The sequence below is a fragment of the Oncorhynchus masou genome, chromosome 28 (assembly GCF_036934945.1).
Source record: "Oncorhynchus masou masou isolate Uvic2021 chromosome 28, UVic_Omas_1.1, whole genome shotgun sequence".
Classification (NCBI taxonomy): Eukaryota; Metazoa; Chordata; class Actinopteri; order Salmoniformes; family Salmonidae; genus Oncorhynchus; species Oncorhynchus masou.
Genome location: NC_088239.1, coordinates 52,513,292 through 52,527,055, shown reverse-complemented (window position 1 = coordinate 52,527,055; position 13,764 = coordinate 52,513,292). Strand labels below are relative to the sequence as shown.

The following is a 13,764-nucleotide window of genomic DNA, read 5'->3' as shown; positions in this document are numbered from 1 at the left end:
AAATTTAAAAACAAGAATGCATGATCAATCAACATGCAATAATAATCACATACAGATATGCTGTGGGGTTGCGCACACTCTCTGTGACAAATAATTTACCTTTCATCTGCAAGGTGAAATGCTTCGCCAGTGAATCGGTCTCAATCTGGCGCAAGGCAGGGCATGACGAAATACTTATCCAATTGAATTAGTCCATGATATGGGACATATCTACAGGTTTTCAATCGTCAAAACACCAGCACTTTACGGTTAACGGCTTTCTTCTAGACTCATCTGAAATATACTACGCCCCGGGGAATGACAAGTCTATACCCTGGCGAATGACAGCCCGTGAGTGACACTAGCGCGACCTGTCAAAGGTGAAAAACCGGGCGCTGTTCCCGGTACGCGAGTTTAGTGTCCTAAAACGTGAAAAACAGTAGACTCGTGCCTGATGTCCAGTAAACACAGCATCCTTGAGATAGACTACTGATGGAGTTTCTGTGCGCGTGATACCGACTGTTCAGTTTACGGGACAGTTGCCTGCGCCTCGATCCTGCTTACCTGCTATCTGACCAGTGCAACTGTTTTCTTAGAGAGGAACCAACATCACTTACACACCGTCCTGAGACTGTCTGATTAAGAATAGAGTCAGAGCTGGCGACCGTAATAAAGGAACCCAAGATGAATCTCAACCCCCAAATTCAACTGACGTTGTGACTAGGATTACATAAATGAATTGAGCATCTGTCGTGTCAATTATGTAATTACTCCGAGAGTTAGTCGTACACCACCATACAGAGAATTAAAATGTCACAACGTCAGGCAGGTTGCTAGGCTACCTTAAAGCGCAGACTAGTGTAATGATATCGTTATTACAGGACACTGCGCAAGAGCGCCCGGAATTGGTGCTCCACGTGACCACTATGCTTGAGCGCAGTTAATCATATTTCAAGTAAAATTCTGACAGGATTGGCAGAGATGACAAAACTGAACTGTTATGTGAACTATGATTGCCCGTTTAAACCGTCAAATGTAGGCTACTGGGATGGATCTGATTTATATCTCGTAAAACAGAGTAGGCTTATGTCATTAAACAGATTTTCAACATGTTGATGCTACCTTTTATAATTATATAAAATATATGCAACAAATTGTCCACCAACAGGTTTTTGTGACAATGCACCACACAACCAATAAGCAAAGCATGCGGACTTCGGGCACTTCAACATAATTGTTTGCGTTTTCACCACCAATACAATCAAATAGACTATGTAAATTTCAACAAACAGAAACTACATCCCTCCCTTGTACCCAGTATCAAAGGCTTGGTTTGACAATCTCTTGACGTCATACATTTTTTTGGTGTTTTGTAACAGATGTCCATTTCCATTCATCAAATGACGTTTGGCTGCTGGAATTATATTTTGGACAAAAGTGCGCAGGTAACCTACAGGACACTTTTGAAGTAGCCTAATCAGATTAAAACATGGTTACTGGTTGTGTTTATGCCACACATAAAAGGTAATACGTTTTAAATGTGAAATGACAAATACTTAGGCTGTATTGAATATTTAGGTTCTAAGGTGCTCAAGGAATTGCCTCAGAGGAGGCAAGAGCCTGATTAAAGGAAAATTCCACTCAAAAACTTTAAGTATTTGTTTCATTAGTGTCACAGTATGATGCGTTTAGAACTTTCTGTATTTTGAAAGTTCTATATCTAGAATATTGATTGCTGATAACCAAAACAATGTGAGACTATCAATACTGGACTAATGAAACAAATACCAAGAGTGATATTTTCCTATAAAGATCCAATGCAGTCCTTTCTACTTCAATGTCAAATAATTTAAGTACCTTACTGTGATAGTTTTCAATAAAAACTGTAAAAAAAATAAGTTTAAACAGCTTCTTTGCAAAGAGCAATTTGTCAAGCAAGAATTTTGCTAGGACTGTCTGGTAGTGATCTGAGTGTCACCAGGCAGGCCAAAACTGGCTGAAATGTCAGTCCGCCTTTTAAAACAGCTCATGTGTAACCAATGTGAAACGGCTAGCTTAGTTAGCGGTGTGCACTAAATAGCGTTTCAATCGGTGACGTCACTTGCTCTGAGACCTTGAAGTAGTGGTTCCCCTTGCTCTGCAAGGGCCGCGGCTTTTGTGGAGCGATGGGTAACGACGCTTCAAGGGTGACTGTTGTTGATGTGTGCAGAGAGTCCCTGATTCGCGCCCGGGTATGGGTGAGGGGACGGTTTAAATTTATACTGTCACATTGGTGCCGTGACCCGGATCACTGGTTGCTGCAGGGGAAAAAAGGAGGAAGGTCAAAAGGGGGGTGAGTGTAACCGATGTGAAACGGCTAGCTTAGTTAGCAGTGTGCGCTAAATAGCGTTTCATTCGGTGACATCACTTGACTGTTGTTGATGTGTGCAGAGAGTCCCTGGTTCGCGCCCGGGTATGGGCGAGGGGACGGTTTAACTTTATACTGTCACACATGCACTAATAGAGAATTATAAATCATTTTCACAATTTCACAGTATTATTCAAACCTCAGTGTGCAAATATACATAAAACACAGGGAAATCTAGATTTTGACGGCACTGGGCCTTTAAGCTTTACTGAATAACTGGGCCTTCTGGGAGGATAAGTAAACACATTATTATAGGACGACTTGTTGGGAGAATGATGATTTGCAACAGACAATGCATTTCAGTATCACAAAATCCAAATACAGCCAAACTGGCCTGCTACTGTCCCTTTATAGACCTTATAAACTGTCGAGGGTACACCCACAACTGATCCAAATGGAATGAATGGCATAACACAGTCAAATCACAGGGCGTTGTGCCATTATTCAAATTATATTTTTACTGCAGTTTACAGCTTAGAGTAGACTTTTGAACTCACCTGCACTCACCATAATACAATTATTCATTGCATTGTAGCATTCTAGGCTGCACTAGTTACTTTTATTGTCCCTCAACAAGATCAACAGGGGCGCTTTTGAGCTGCATGTTTCATGTCTTCACTGTTCTTTCATACACAATGACACACCTGACCTCTTCACTGCCAATCAGCTATTCCTCCTTGTTCTTGTGGATTTATATTGAAAATGTATGCAGCTTTGAATATTTGTATGTTTGGCTAGTTAACCTATTGCAGATCAGGACAAACGATCCACCTAACACTATTGTCACTATGAATGGTAGATCGAGGGCAGGATATACAGTTAGACTTGTAGACTATATTAACCTGTGGTATAGTTAGCTGACGGAGAAGTACCAAACTACCTTGCTGGAGGAGGTGCATGCAAGCAGAAGAGTAAATTACCCTCCCCTGTGCCCAATAAAAAAACACATAACTCTCCCCAAAACAAAACCCTCCCCCATTTTTGCACCCCCCAACCCATTCACAATGAAAATAAAGATATTGCAACTCGGTGTTTTATATAGTATGATTCTAGTCTGTTCCTGAGCACATGGTGGTCCCGAGTAGTTTAGAATTAATCAGTTTTACTGTGATATTTGCCATTTTTTGACAGTTACCAAACACGGTAATGATTGGGCATCAGGCTTTCAGGCTGAAAATGGTATGGGTTCCCCATAATAGAAATGTGGTAGGCTAGGCCTACTCTAAAATGTGATCAGAACCAAATAAATGTTCACAAATCAAATCATTCACATTATACACTGCTCAAAAAAAATAAAGGGAACACTTCAACAACAATGTAACTCCAAGTCAATCACACTTCTGTGAAATCAAACGGTCCACTGATGAAGCAACACTGATTGACAATAAATGTCACATGCTGTTGTGCAAATGGAATAGACAACAGGTGGAAATTATAGGCAATTAGCAAGACACCCCCAATAAAGGAGTGGTTCTGCAGGTGGGGACCACAGACCACTTCTCAGTTCCTATGCTTCCCGGCTGATGTTTTGGTCCCTTTTGAATGCTGGCGGTGCTTTCACTCTAGTGGTAGCATGAGACTGAGTCTACAACCCACACAAGTGGCTCAGGTAGTGCAGCTCATCCAGGATGGGACATCAATGCGAGCTGTGGCAAGAAGGTTTGCTGTGTCTGTCAGCGTAGTGTCCAGAGCATGGAGGCGCTACCAGGAGACAGGCCAGTACATCAGGAGACGTGGAGGAGGCCGTAGGAGGGCAACAACCCAGCAGCAGGACTGCTACCCCCGCCTTTGTGCAAGGAGGAGCAGGAGGAGCACTACCAGAGCCCTGCAAAATGACCTCCAGCAGGCCACAAATGTGCATGTGTCTGCTCAAACGGTCAGAAACAGACTCCATGACGGTGGTATGAGGGCCCAACGTCCACAGGTGGGGGTTGTGCTTACAGCCCAACACCGTGCAGGACGTTTGGCATTTGCCAGAGAACACCAAGATTGGCAAATTCGCCACTGGCGCCCTGTGCTCTTCACAGATGAAAGCAGGTTCACACTGAGCACGTGACAGAGTATGGAGATGCCGTGGAGAACGTTCTGCTGCCTGCAACATCCTCCAGCATGACCGGTTTGGTGGTGGGTCAGTCATGGTGTGGGGTTGCATTTCTTTGGGGGACCGCACAGCCCTCCATGTGCTCGCCAGAGGTAGCCTGACTGCCATTAGGTACCGAGATGAGATCCTCAGACCCCTTGTGAGACCATACGCTGGTGCGGTTGGCCCTGGGTTCCTCCTAATGCAAGACAATGCTAGACCTCATGTGGCTGGAGTGTGTCAGCAGTTCCTGCAAGAGGAAGGCATTGATGCTATGGACTGGCCAGCCCGTTCCCCAGACCTGAATCCAATTGAGCACATCTGGGACATCATGTCTCGCTCCATCCACCAACGCCACGTTGCACCACAGACTGTCCAGGAGTTGGCGGATGCTTTAGTCCAGGTCTGGGAGGAGATCCCTCAGGAGACCATCCGCCACCTCATCAGGAGCATGCCCAGGCGTTGTAGGGAGGTCATACAGGCACGTGGAGGCCACACACACTACTGAGCCTCATTTTTACTTGTTTTAAGGACGTTACATCAAAGTTGGATCAGCCTGTAGTGTGGTTTTCCACTTTAATTTTGAGTGTGACTCCAAATCCAGACCTCCATGGGTTGATAAATTTGATTTCCATTGATAATGTGTGTGATTTTGTTGTCAGCACATTCAACTATGTAAAGAAAAAAGTATTTAATAAGAATATTTAATTCATTCAGATCTAGGATGTGTTATTTTAGTGTTCCCTTTATTTTTTTGAGCAGTGTATTTGACCTCATGCACAGTATCTTTAATCCATACATAGCCTACACACACAAAGGCATGATAGTCAGGGCACAGCACCTCAGCACCCCAAAAAGCCATTCAGATTCCCTATGGCTCTGACTGAGAATAATGTAGATGTGTAATCTCAGTGGAATGTACAGATCCTAAGTACCAGCTGTCTTCTGAAAACATACACAGATAAGTGTAAGCTCACACAAAACAATAAAAAAAAAGACACACAAATAATCAAAATCCCAGCAATGAGCTTACAAGCTGCTGCAGCAAATTGCAAACTTTTATATCCCCTCCCCATGGCACGTGGACGCAACATGTATTTGAGTATACTGTGAAACATTGTATTTAGAGTTTTTTTTTAGTTTTAACTAGGCCTTTCTCCACCAGACATCGGTAGAACTCCTGGATGTATGTGTACACACACTTCCAGTCAGGCTCACGCATCCGCAGCAAGTCTTCAACGTCCAGCAGAGGGGGGCAATCTGCCAGCCTCCTGCAGCCAAAAGAGAGAAGAGGAGAGAGACACAGGCCTGAGCAGTCACAATCCATATGTCCCTAGGCAGGATCTACTGGCAGCTGAGTTAGAGGACACTACAGGGGAGTTAGTTTTTGCCAAGTATAATCTATCCCTGCACAGCCCTTGGGGCCTTCATGTGCATAAAGTAGGAGAAGGCGCATTTTGTCAAAGTAGGTTTCTGTGGCTATGTGTGTGTTTCAATGTTTGTTTAGAACAGAAATAGGGAACTTACTCTGCAGTGCTGAAGGCCAGCTCAAAGTTGTCCTTGCGTGCGTTGGGGTTGAGGATGGAGTACTCAAATGCATCTGGGAAGAACCTGTGCACCAGCGCACAGAACGCTATGCCATCACTCCAACTGGAGGAGAAGTTGTGGATTTCCACCCCCTGCATGGAATAAGGGAGGAAGGAACAGAGAAAGAGAAAAACAAAGAGAGCAAGGAGAGTGTGGATTTAGAAAGACAATTATATAGTGAAGTAAGGTTGGTATGCTGGGGACACAACAGAACATTAATGTAGACATAAGATGGAGAGTGTACATATTCCCTGCCGTTCTGGGTGGCATCCTGCTTATGCACAACATTCGCATATCTTCCGGTGAGAACCTGCCTGAACTTGTTGAGTGCTCAACACATTTCCCCCTGGTGCACCTTGCCCTTTGTTGTTTCCTTACTGATAATAACTTTGTACATGTGTGCGTTCATGCAATAACCACACACACACACCATTTGCCATTAGACATAACTGTCTGGAACTGGAGTTGTTGACATCTTTTGTATGACTAGCAACAGTTAGTGAGCATATGCTCCTTTACAAGTGGTCCCTAGAGACGGATTAGTACATCAGCTACACTAAGGCATACTCCAGTGACTATTATGATGGAAAACAACGGCCAACACAGAGTCCCCGTCCCAGCAGGGCCCGATGAGTCCGACACATCTGGATGACTATGTGTTGATTTTCTCTCCACATCAAGGGCTCCCGAGTGGCACGGTAGTCTAAGGCACTGCCTCTCAGTGCTAGAGGTGTCACTACAGACCCTGGTTTGATTCCAGACTTGTTTTCTAAACAACTAATTGACCTACGTTGGTTCAATTATTTGAATTCCATGTCATTCGTTTTTTTCCTGTGAGCTCAATGTGCAGTCTCTAGAGAGACAAATCAGATCATGCCCGGACTGTGCAACGTAGTAGGGAGTTGTAGTTTCCAACAGGCCAATATTCTACATTGTTTAGTGCATAAAACATTTTATGCACTCACGTTGTATGGGAACATTGTAGGAACATTTCTGTGTATCAGTTGTCAGTACAGCGCCTGATGGAACCAAAGAAACGTTCTCCCCAAAAAAGTAACATGCCTTGTTACTGTTGCTGAGCCAATCAAGGCCCTGATTACTTTTTTGGGGAGAACGTTTCTTTGGTTCCATCACGTGATGTTCTGACAACTAATATAAAGAAATGTTCTTGCAATATTCCCTTGAAATGTGTCTAGAACATTATTATCTTATATTCTGAGAACATGGCAACCATGTTCTGTGTATGTTTGATGTGATGTTGATGGAATATTCTCGTAACGCTATACACATGTTCTTGCAAGGTCCCATAAAACGCATATAGAACATTAACATTGTATATTCGGAGAACATTGTAAACAAGTTCTAGATAACGTCTACTTGACATTAAGGGGATGTTCTCCTAACGTCAATGACAAAACATGCTAAAAAGGATCTCAGAAGGTTTTTTACTAACATAGATAGAATGTTCCACTAACTAACGGAAAACTGGACACTCAAACATTCGGGGAACATGACTGGTAACATTGCAAACATGTACCCTCTCCCTAGAATTGTTAGCTGGGCAAATCCTTCCAACGCAGAAGAACTCTTTTTCACAGCCCTTACCTATACCTAACCAGCACCATTGTTGGTTGAGTTAAACATGTACAGCCCCCCAGACCTCTGTGGGAACTTTACATTTAATTACAATATGCCTATGTAATTGGGGGCAGCTGTATAATATTCCCTGCTCTTCTGAGTGCTACCTCACTCACCGGTTTCTGTGCATGAGTAGATATGTTGTTGCATATCCTTCGGTCAGAACCTGCCCAAACTTCTTGAATGCAGGAACATATTTCCCCCTGGTGCACCTTGCCTTTTCTTGTTTCCTTACTGATAACAACTCTGTACACGTGTGCTTTCATGCAACAAAACCACACACACAGACTTACACACAGTATTCAGCATCATTTGCCATTAAACATCATAACTGGAACTGGAGTTGTTGACGTCTTTCCTAACTAAGATTGAGGCCAGCGTTTGTATGACTAGCAACATTTAGTGAATGTACACTCCTTTACAGAGAGACCTCCGATGCTTACCTCATATGGTTCGGTTTTGGCCCTGCACCAATCCAGTAACATCTGCTTGACATTTTTCATGTTGGGTGCTGCAGCGACAGGGGAAGACTGATGGGCTGTTGCGATAGCTGGGTTGGCCATGCTAGGGAGAGAGGATAAACACGTTATTTATCACACTCCTAGTGCCACCATGCTGAACAGATATAGACATGCAGGATTTGATCAATCACATGTGAAGCATGGTTGACTGTTAGCTCAATGACTCACTCACCTGCTAGTTGTCTTAGACAAGGAGCTGGTGGTTGACGCAGGAAATTGGCTGTGCACTGTAGAGAAACAGAAGGGGATAGCAAGAAAGAGGCAGGGAGTGATTTTGAGTAGGGGAAAAGTTAATCTCTCACAATTCCACTTTGATTTGAAAGCTTGAAGTGTGTGTGTGTGTGTGTGTGTGGCATGCATGTGTGTGTGATGTGTCCTGGTGAGGATATGATACTCACTGTGAGATTTAGGCTGGTGATTGCTGGTCTGGCCCCTGTTCATTCCCATTCGTCCTGTGCCTGCTTTACTCAAAGCCTGCTGTCTCAGGTCATCTTGCCGTGACCCCCGCTCTTTCTCTCGCTTCTCTTTAGAGAGGAGAGATGTAGAGGGAGAAATAGCATTGTAGTATAGAAGAAGGACAGCGAGTAGACATTAGAACTTGTTGTCAGTAGTTATTGGTACTAGAGGAGCTGTGAGAGTGAGAAACAAAAGATGTGATCCTGTCAATTTTCACATTGAAGTTCTCTCTGACCTTACCTCTCTTCTTCTTGAGCAGGTCCCTCAATGCAGCGCGGATCATTCGCCTTTCATCAAAATCCACAGCCTTATCCAACTGTCAGAGGTAAACACACGTAAAAAACAATAGATGAGAAGGCCAAAATCAACCCAACTACTGCATGTCTATGTGAAGTACGCACCGCGAGTGCCCCACCAGTTTATTCAGGACTTCTTCATCCTCAATAGCAGCTAGCTGCTGACTGGTCAGTGTGCCTGACGACGTGTCGCTGGGGGTCGTCTCAGAGGCCTCGTTGGCAGACGCAGCCGCCACTGCTCTCTCATCAGGTCCCGCCTCCATGTCCAGTATACTGTATGGGACTTATAAAGAAGGTGGATAATGGAGATAAGGGGGCTCCAATGGCAAGAAATCCTACACAAATATCTAAAGAGCCAGAGCGAATAACATTGTTAGTTTGATTATCATCCATCATTGATGGATCCATGGAAAGCAGTTGCATAGTTGACAGACATACATGGGCCTACATAAAACATAGGATCATCCAGCTCTCTTTTCCCATGTGGCAAGAAACATGGTCAGAGGAGGAGGACAAAGTATAATAAATTGGTGGGGGCTTATATTGGTCCTCTTTCACACATGCACAATTGTGTATTAATACACCTGTGAATTGGAAATATCCCAGAGAGACCCTCAGAGTGTGGGGTCAGAACCAGGGTCTGCCATTATCAATGGTGACCCTGGAGCAATTAGATGCCTTGCTCTATGGAACATCACCAGATGTGCAACCTTTTGGTTACTAGCCCAACACTCGTACCGCTAGGCTACCTGCCACCCTGTTAGTGTGACACGTGTGCGTGTGTGTGTTTACAGTATTTGTGTGCTAGAGAGGAAAAAGATGTGTAGGTGTGTGGAGAGGAGAGGGATAGTTCCATCTATAGTAGCCATTATCAGTACATGCTGTACCATCATTCATAAAATATAGTTTAGAATTACCTCCATAAAACTAACAGGGTGAGGCAGCATTGGCATTTTAAGTTTCAACTCCCAGTGATGTGCAGAGAGCAGAATTGTCATAATGTAAATGCGTAACACCATCTGTTCAACCTGTAGTCTGTTCAGCAATCTGAACATAAACACTGGGGGGGGGGGGGGTCTAAACTGACTTTTTTTACCCGTTATTTATTTTACCAGGTACGTTGACTCAGAACACGTTCTCATTTACAGCAACGACCTGGGGAATATTTAAAAAAAAAAAAAATTATTTCACCTTTATTTAACCAGGTGGGCAAGTTGAGAACAAGTTCTCATTTACAATTGCGACCTGGCCAGGATAAAGCAAAGCAGTTCGACACATACAACGACACAGAGTTACACATGGAGTAAAACAAACATACAGTCAATAATACAGTATAAACAAGTCTATATACACGTGTTGAGCAAATGAGGTGAGATAAGGGAGGTAAAGGCAAAAAAAGGCCATGGTGGCAAAGTAAATACAATATAGCAAGTAAAACACTGGAATAGAGATTTGCAATGGAAGAATGTGCAAAGTAGAAATAAAAATAATGGGGTGCAAAGGAGCAAAATAAATTAATTAATTAAATACAGTTGGGAAAGAGGTAGTTGTTTGGGCTAAAATATAGGTGGGCTATGTACAGGTGCTGTAATCTGTGAGCTGCTCTGACAGTTGGTGCTTAAAGCTAGTGAGGGAGATAAGTGTTTCCAGTTTCACAGATTTTTGTAGTTCGTTCCAGTCATTGGCAGCAGAGAACTGGAAGGAGAGGCGGCCAAAGAAAGAATTGGTTTTGGGGGTGACGAGAGAGATATACCTGCTGGAGCGTGTGCTACAGGTGGGAGATGCTATGGTGACCAGCGAGCTGAGATAAGAGGGGACTTTACCTAGCAGGGTCTTGTAGATGACATGGAGCCAGTGGGTTTGGCGACGAGTATGAAGCGAGGGCCAGCCAACGAGAGCATACAGGTCGCAATGGTGGGTAGTATATGGGGCTTTGGTGACAAAACGAATTGCACTGTGATAGACTGCATCCAATTTGTTGAGTAGGGTATTGGAGGCTATTTTGTAAATGACATCGCCAAAGTCGAGGATTGGTAGGGGACAGGGAAGAGGAGGGGGATGAATGAGCCAATTGTAAACTGGGGATTATTAGGTGACTGTGAATGATTTGAGGGCCAGATTGGGAATTTAGCCAGGACACCTGGGTTAACACCCCTACTCTTACGATAAGTTCCATGGAATCTTTAATGACCTCAGAGAGTCAGGACACCCGTTTAACGTCCCATCCAGAAGACGGCACCCTACACAGGGCAGTGTCCCCAATCACTGCCATGGGGCATTGGGATATTTTTTTTACCAGAGAAAATAGTGCCTCCTACTGGCTCGCCAACACCACTTCCAGCAGCATCTGGTCTCTCATCCAGGGACTGACCAGGACCAACCCTGCTTAGCTTCAGAAGCAAGCCAGCAGTGGTATGCAGGGTGGTATGCTGCCGGCCAGGACCAACCCTGCTTAGCGTCAGAAGCAAGCCAGCAGTGGTATGCAGGGTGGTATGCTGCTGGCAACTGGATGCTGCTGACATAAACCATGCTGCTCTCGAGAACTGTTTGATTTAACTCTGAAGTGCCCTTCTTATTCTCTCAGCAACCGGCCTAGAGCAGCACACAAACAGTATAAAACAAATATTGTAATAATATGTACAAATATAGTAATGTAGCTTTGCTCATTTAAACATCAATCATCCATGAAATTTGCACAAGTACATAGAATGAGAAAAATAGATGGATAAAACACAGACGCACAGACTGACATAAACATCCAAAAAGTAACTACACATACAGTACACAAAGCATAACATCAAATCATATAGAGGAAGACAAACCCACTGGACACACCACGTTATTTCAACATGGATAATTGGGTCATATTTGGTTGAGAGTTTGATCATTGAGATAACAACCTATATTCACCCGCTCAAAAGAGACAGCCAAAAGTTAGTTGTATTCCCAATGTGTTATCATTATGCCTTAAACCATCTTGAAGCACAACAAAATTCCAATGGTAAAGCAATGTTTGATGTTTGGTTAAGTTTTCGCTGTGCTTTCAAGCAAGTTCAAATGGGAATAGAATGTCATATTTTGTTTATCACTGTGCTCCATCTAACAGCAGAACCAAATGACATGGTGCAAGTGGTCAATAACATTTGAGATACTGCACAGATTATTACAGCAATTGTGAATTTCTCCATACTGCCCTACCAAGCAAAAAGGCAGTAACTGCTCATTTGGTCGAAAATGAGTTGTAATGTTCCTACATTAAATACATGCGTAATCATGTGGATATGTATCCTTCCTCTGTTGTATTGTGTTCTGGAGGAAATGGGGGTCATGTTAGCAGTAACTGCACAAAGGTACTGTGAAACCAAGGTATATAAAAGCCATTTCTCAGTTCCACTCTATGAGCAGTTACTGCCTTTTTGATTCGTAGGGCATCATAGACCTGCGATGACCTATGCATGCTGTCTTGAACATGCCTGCTTTATATGATAACATAAGAAGATTTATAGTTACAGTAACCTCAATGTGACCATGGATGTGTTACTCATTTTAAGGTTCAATGTTTCATTTGTTTGTAGTTTGCCTTAACCTCAGGCCTTCACTGTATTAAAAAAGTAATATTGAATTGGGTTGTCAACGCAACCAAATATCAAAAAAGTAACCACCTGCAACCACAGGGCTCTCCAGAGGTTGGTGCAGTCTGCCCAACGCATCACCGGGGGCAAACTACCTGTCCTCCAGGATACCTACAGCACCCGATGTCACAGGAAGGCCAAAAAGATCATCAATGACAACAACCACCGGAGCCACTGCCTGTTCACCAGTACAGGTGCATCAAAGCTTTGACCGAGAGACTGGAGAACAGCTTCTATCTCAAGGTCATCAGACGACTGTTAAGCAGCCATCACTAGCCGGCTTCCACCCGGGTTACGTAACCCTGCACCTTAGAGGCTGCTGCCCCATATATATAGACTTGAAATCACTGGCCACTTTCATAATAGAACACTAGTCACTTTAATAATGTTTACATATACTGTCTATGCCACTCTGACATTGCTCATCCTAATATGTATATATTCCTTAATTCCATTATTTTACTTCTAGGTTGTGTGTATTGTGTGTATTGTTGTGAATTGTTAGATATTACTGCACTGTTGGAGCTAGAAACACAAGCATTTCGCTACACCCGCAATAACATCTGCTAAACATGTGTGTGACATACATTTGATTTGATTTTGATTTGATTACGGTTTTTCTATTTTGACATTTGGTTACCATGACATAATCCTGTGGTTGAAATTTCACCCTTAAAACAACCATTGCTTTTAAAAGTTTTTAAAATCCATATATTTTTTAACAATATGTTGACAAATGACATGGAAACAATGTTGATTCAACCAGTTTGTGCCCAGTGGGAAGGCTGTTATAGGAATTGAGACTAGAAGAGACAGCATGGGAGTTAGAGTGAAAGTGTCACAGACCTACCTGTTCACTGGGTTCTGTCGGTGTCTTTAGGGGACACAGCAGCAGCTGTTTGCGGCAGGTGATGAAGACTTGCGTTTCCCCTCGATGTTCAGTACCCCTGTCCCGCTCTCTCCTCTTCCTCAGACTTGCACAAGGGAGTGCTGAGCTCTAACACCACACCCCCTGCCTCAGCGTTGGACCAGAATGGATGTTTTGGGGGGGGAGAGGGGTACTGGTGAAAATAACTACTCAGGGCAAGGAGGAGGGAGGGAGAACAGACTGAATCGTGGGACTGTCGGTCCTCCCTTCTCTTACTACTTCCTTCAAAGCTCTTCTCCT

The 13,764-nt window shown here is 43.6% G+C and overlaps 1 protein-coding gene across 1 annotated transcript; it reads right to left on the bottom strand.

The window, feature by feature from the left end:
* Nucleotides 1-1,103: 1,103 nt before the first annotated feature.
* LOC135517874 (smoothelin-like) lies at nucleotides 1,104-13,637 on the bottom strand. The gene is made up of 8 exons (XM_064942548.1): nucleotides 13,447-13,637; nucleotides 9,084-9,247; nucleotides 8,909-8,984; nucleotides 8,611-8,736; nucleotides 8,385-8,439; nucleotides 8,135-8,255; nucleotides 5,994-6,145; nucleotides 1,104-5,737 (listed from the first exon to the last, which is right to left on the bottom strand). The coding sequence occupies exons 2-8, from the start codon at nucleotides 9,225-9,227 to the stop codon at nucleotides 5,590-5,592; spliced, it is 822 nt and encodes a 273-aa protein (XP_064798620.1). The 5' UTR covers nucleotides 9,228-9,247; nucleotides 13,447-13,637; the 3' UTR covers nucleotides 1,104-5,589.
* Nucleotides 13,638-13,764: the final 127 nt, after the last annotated feature.

Bases quoted from the DNA above. Each gene is read 5' to 3' on its own strand.
- LOC135517874 (XM_064942548.1), bottom strand. From the start codon at position 9,227: ATGGAGGCGGGACCTGATGAGAGAGCAGTGGCGGCTGCGTCTGCCAAC. The intron at 8,256-8,384 runs GTGAGTGAGTCA...CTCTCTCCCTAG, and splicing joins TTGTCTAAGACAACTAGCAG to CATGGCCAACCCAGCTATCG. The intron at 5,738-5,993 runs GTAAGTTCCCTA...TTTTGGCTGCAG, and splicing joins CTGGCCTTCAGCACTGCAGA to GAGGCTGGCAGATTGCCCCC.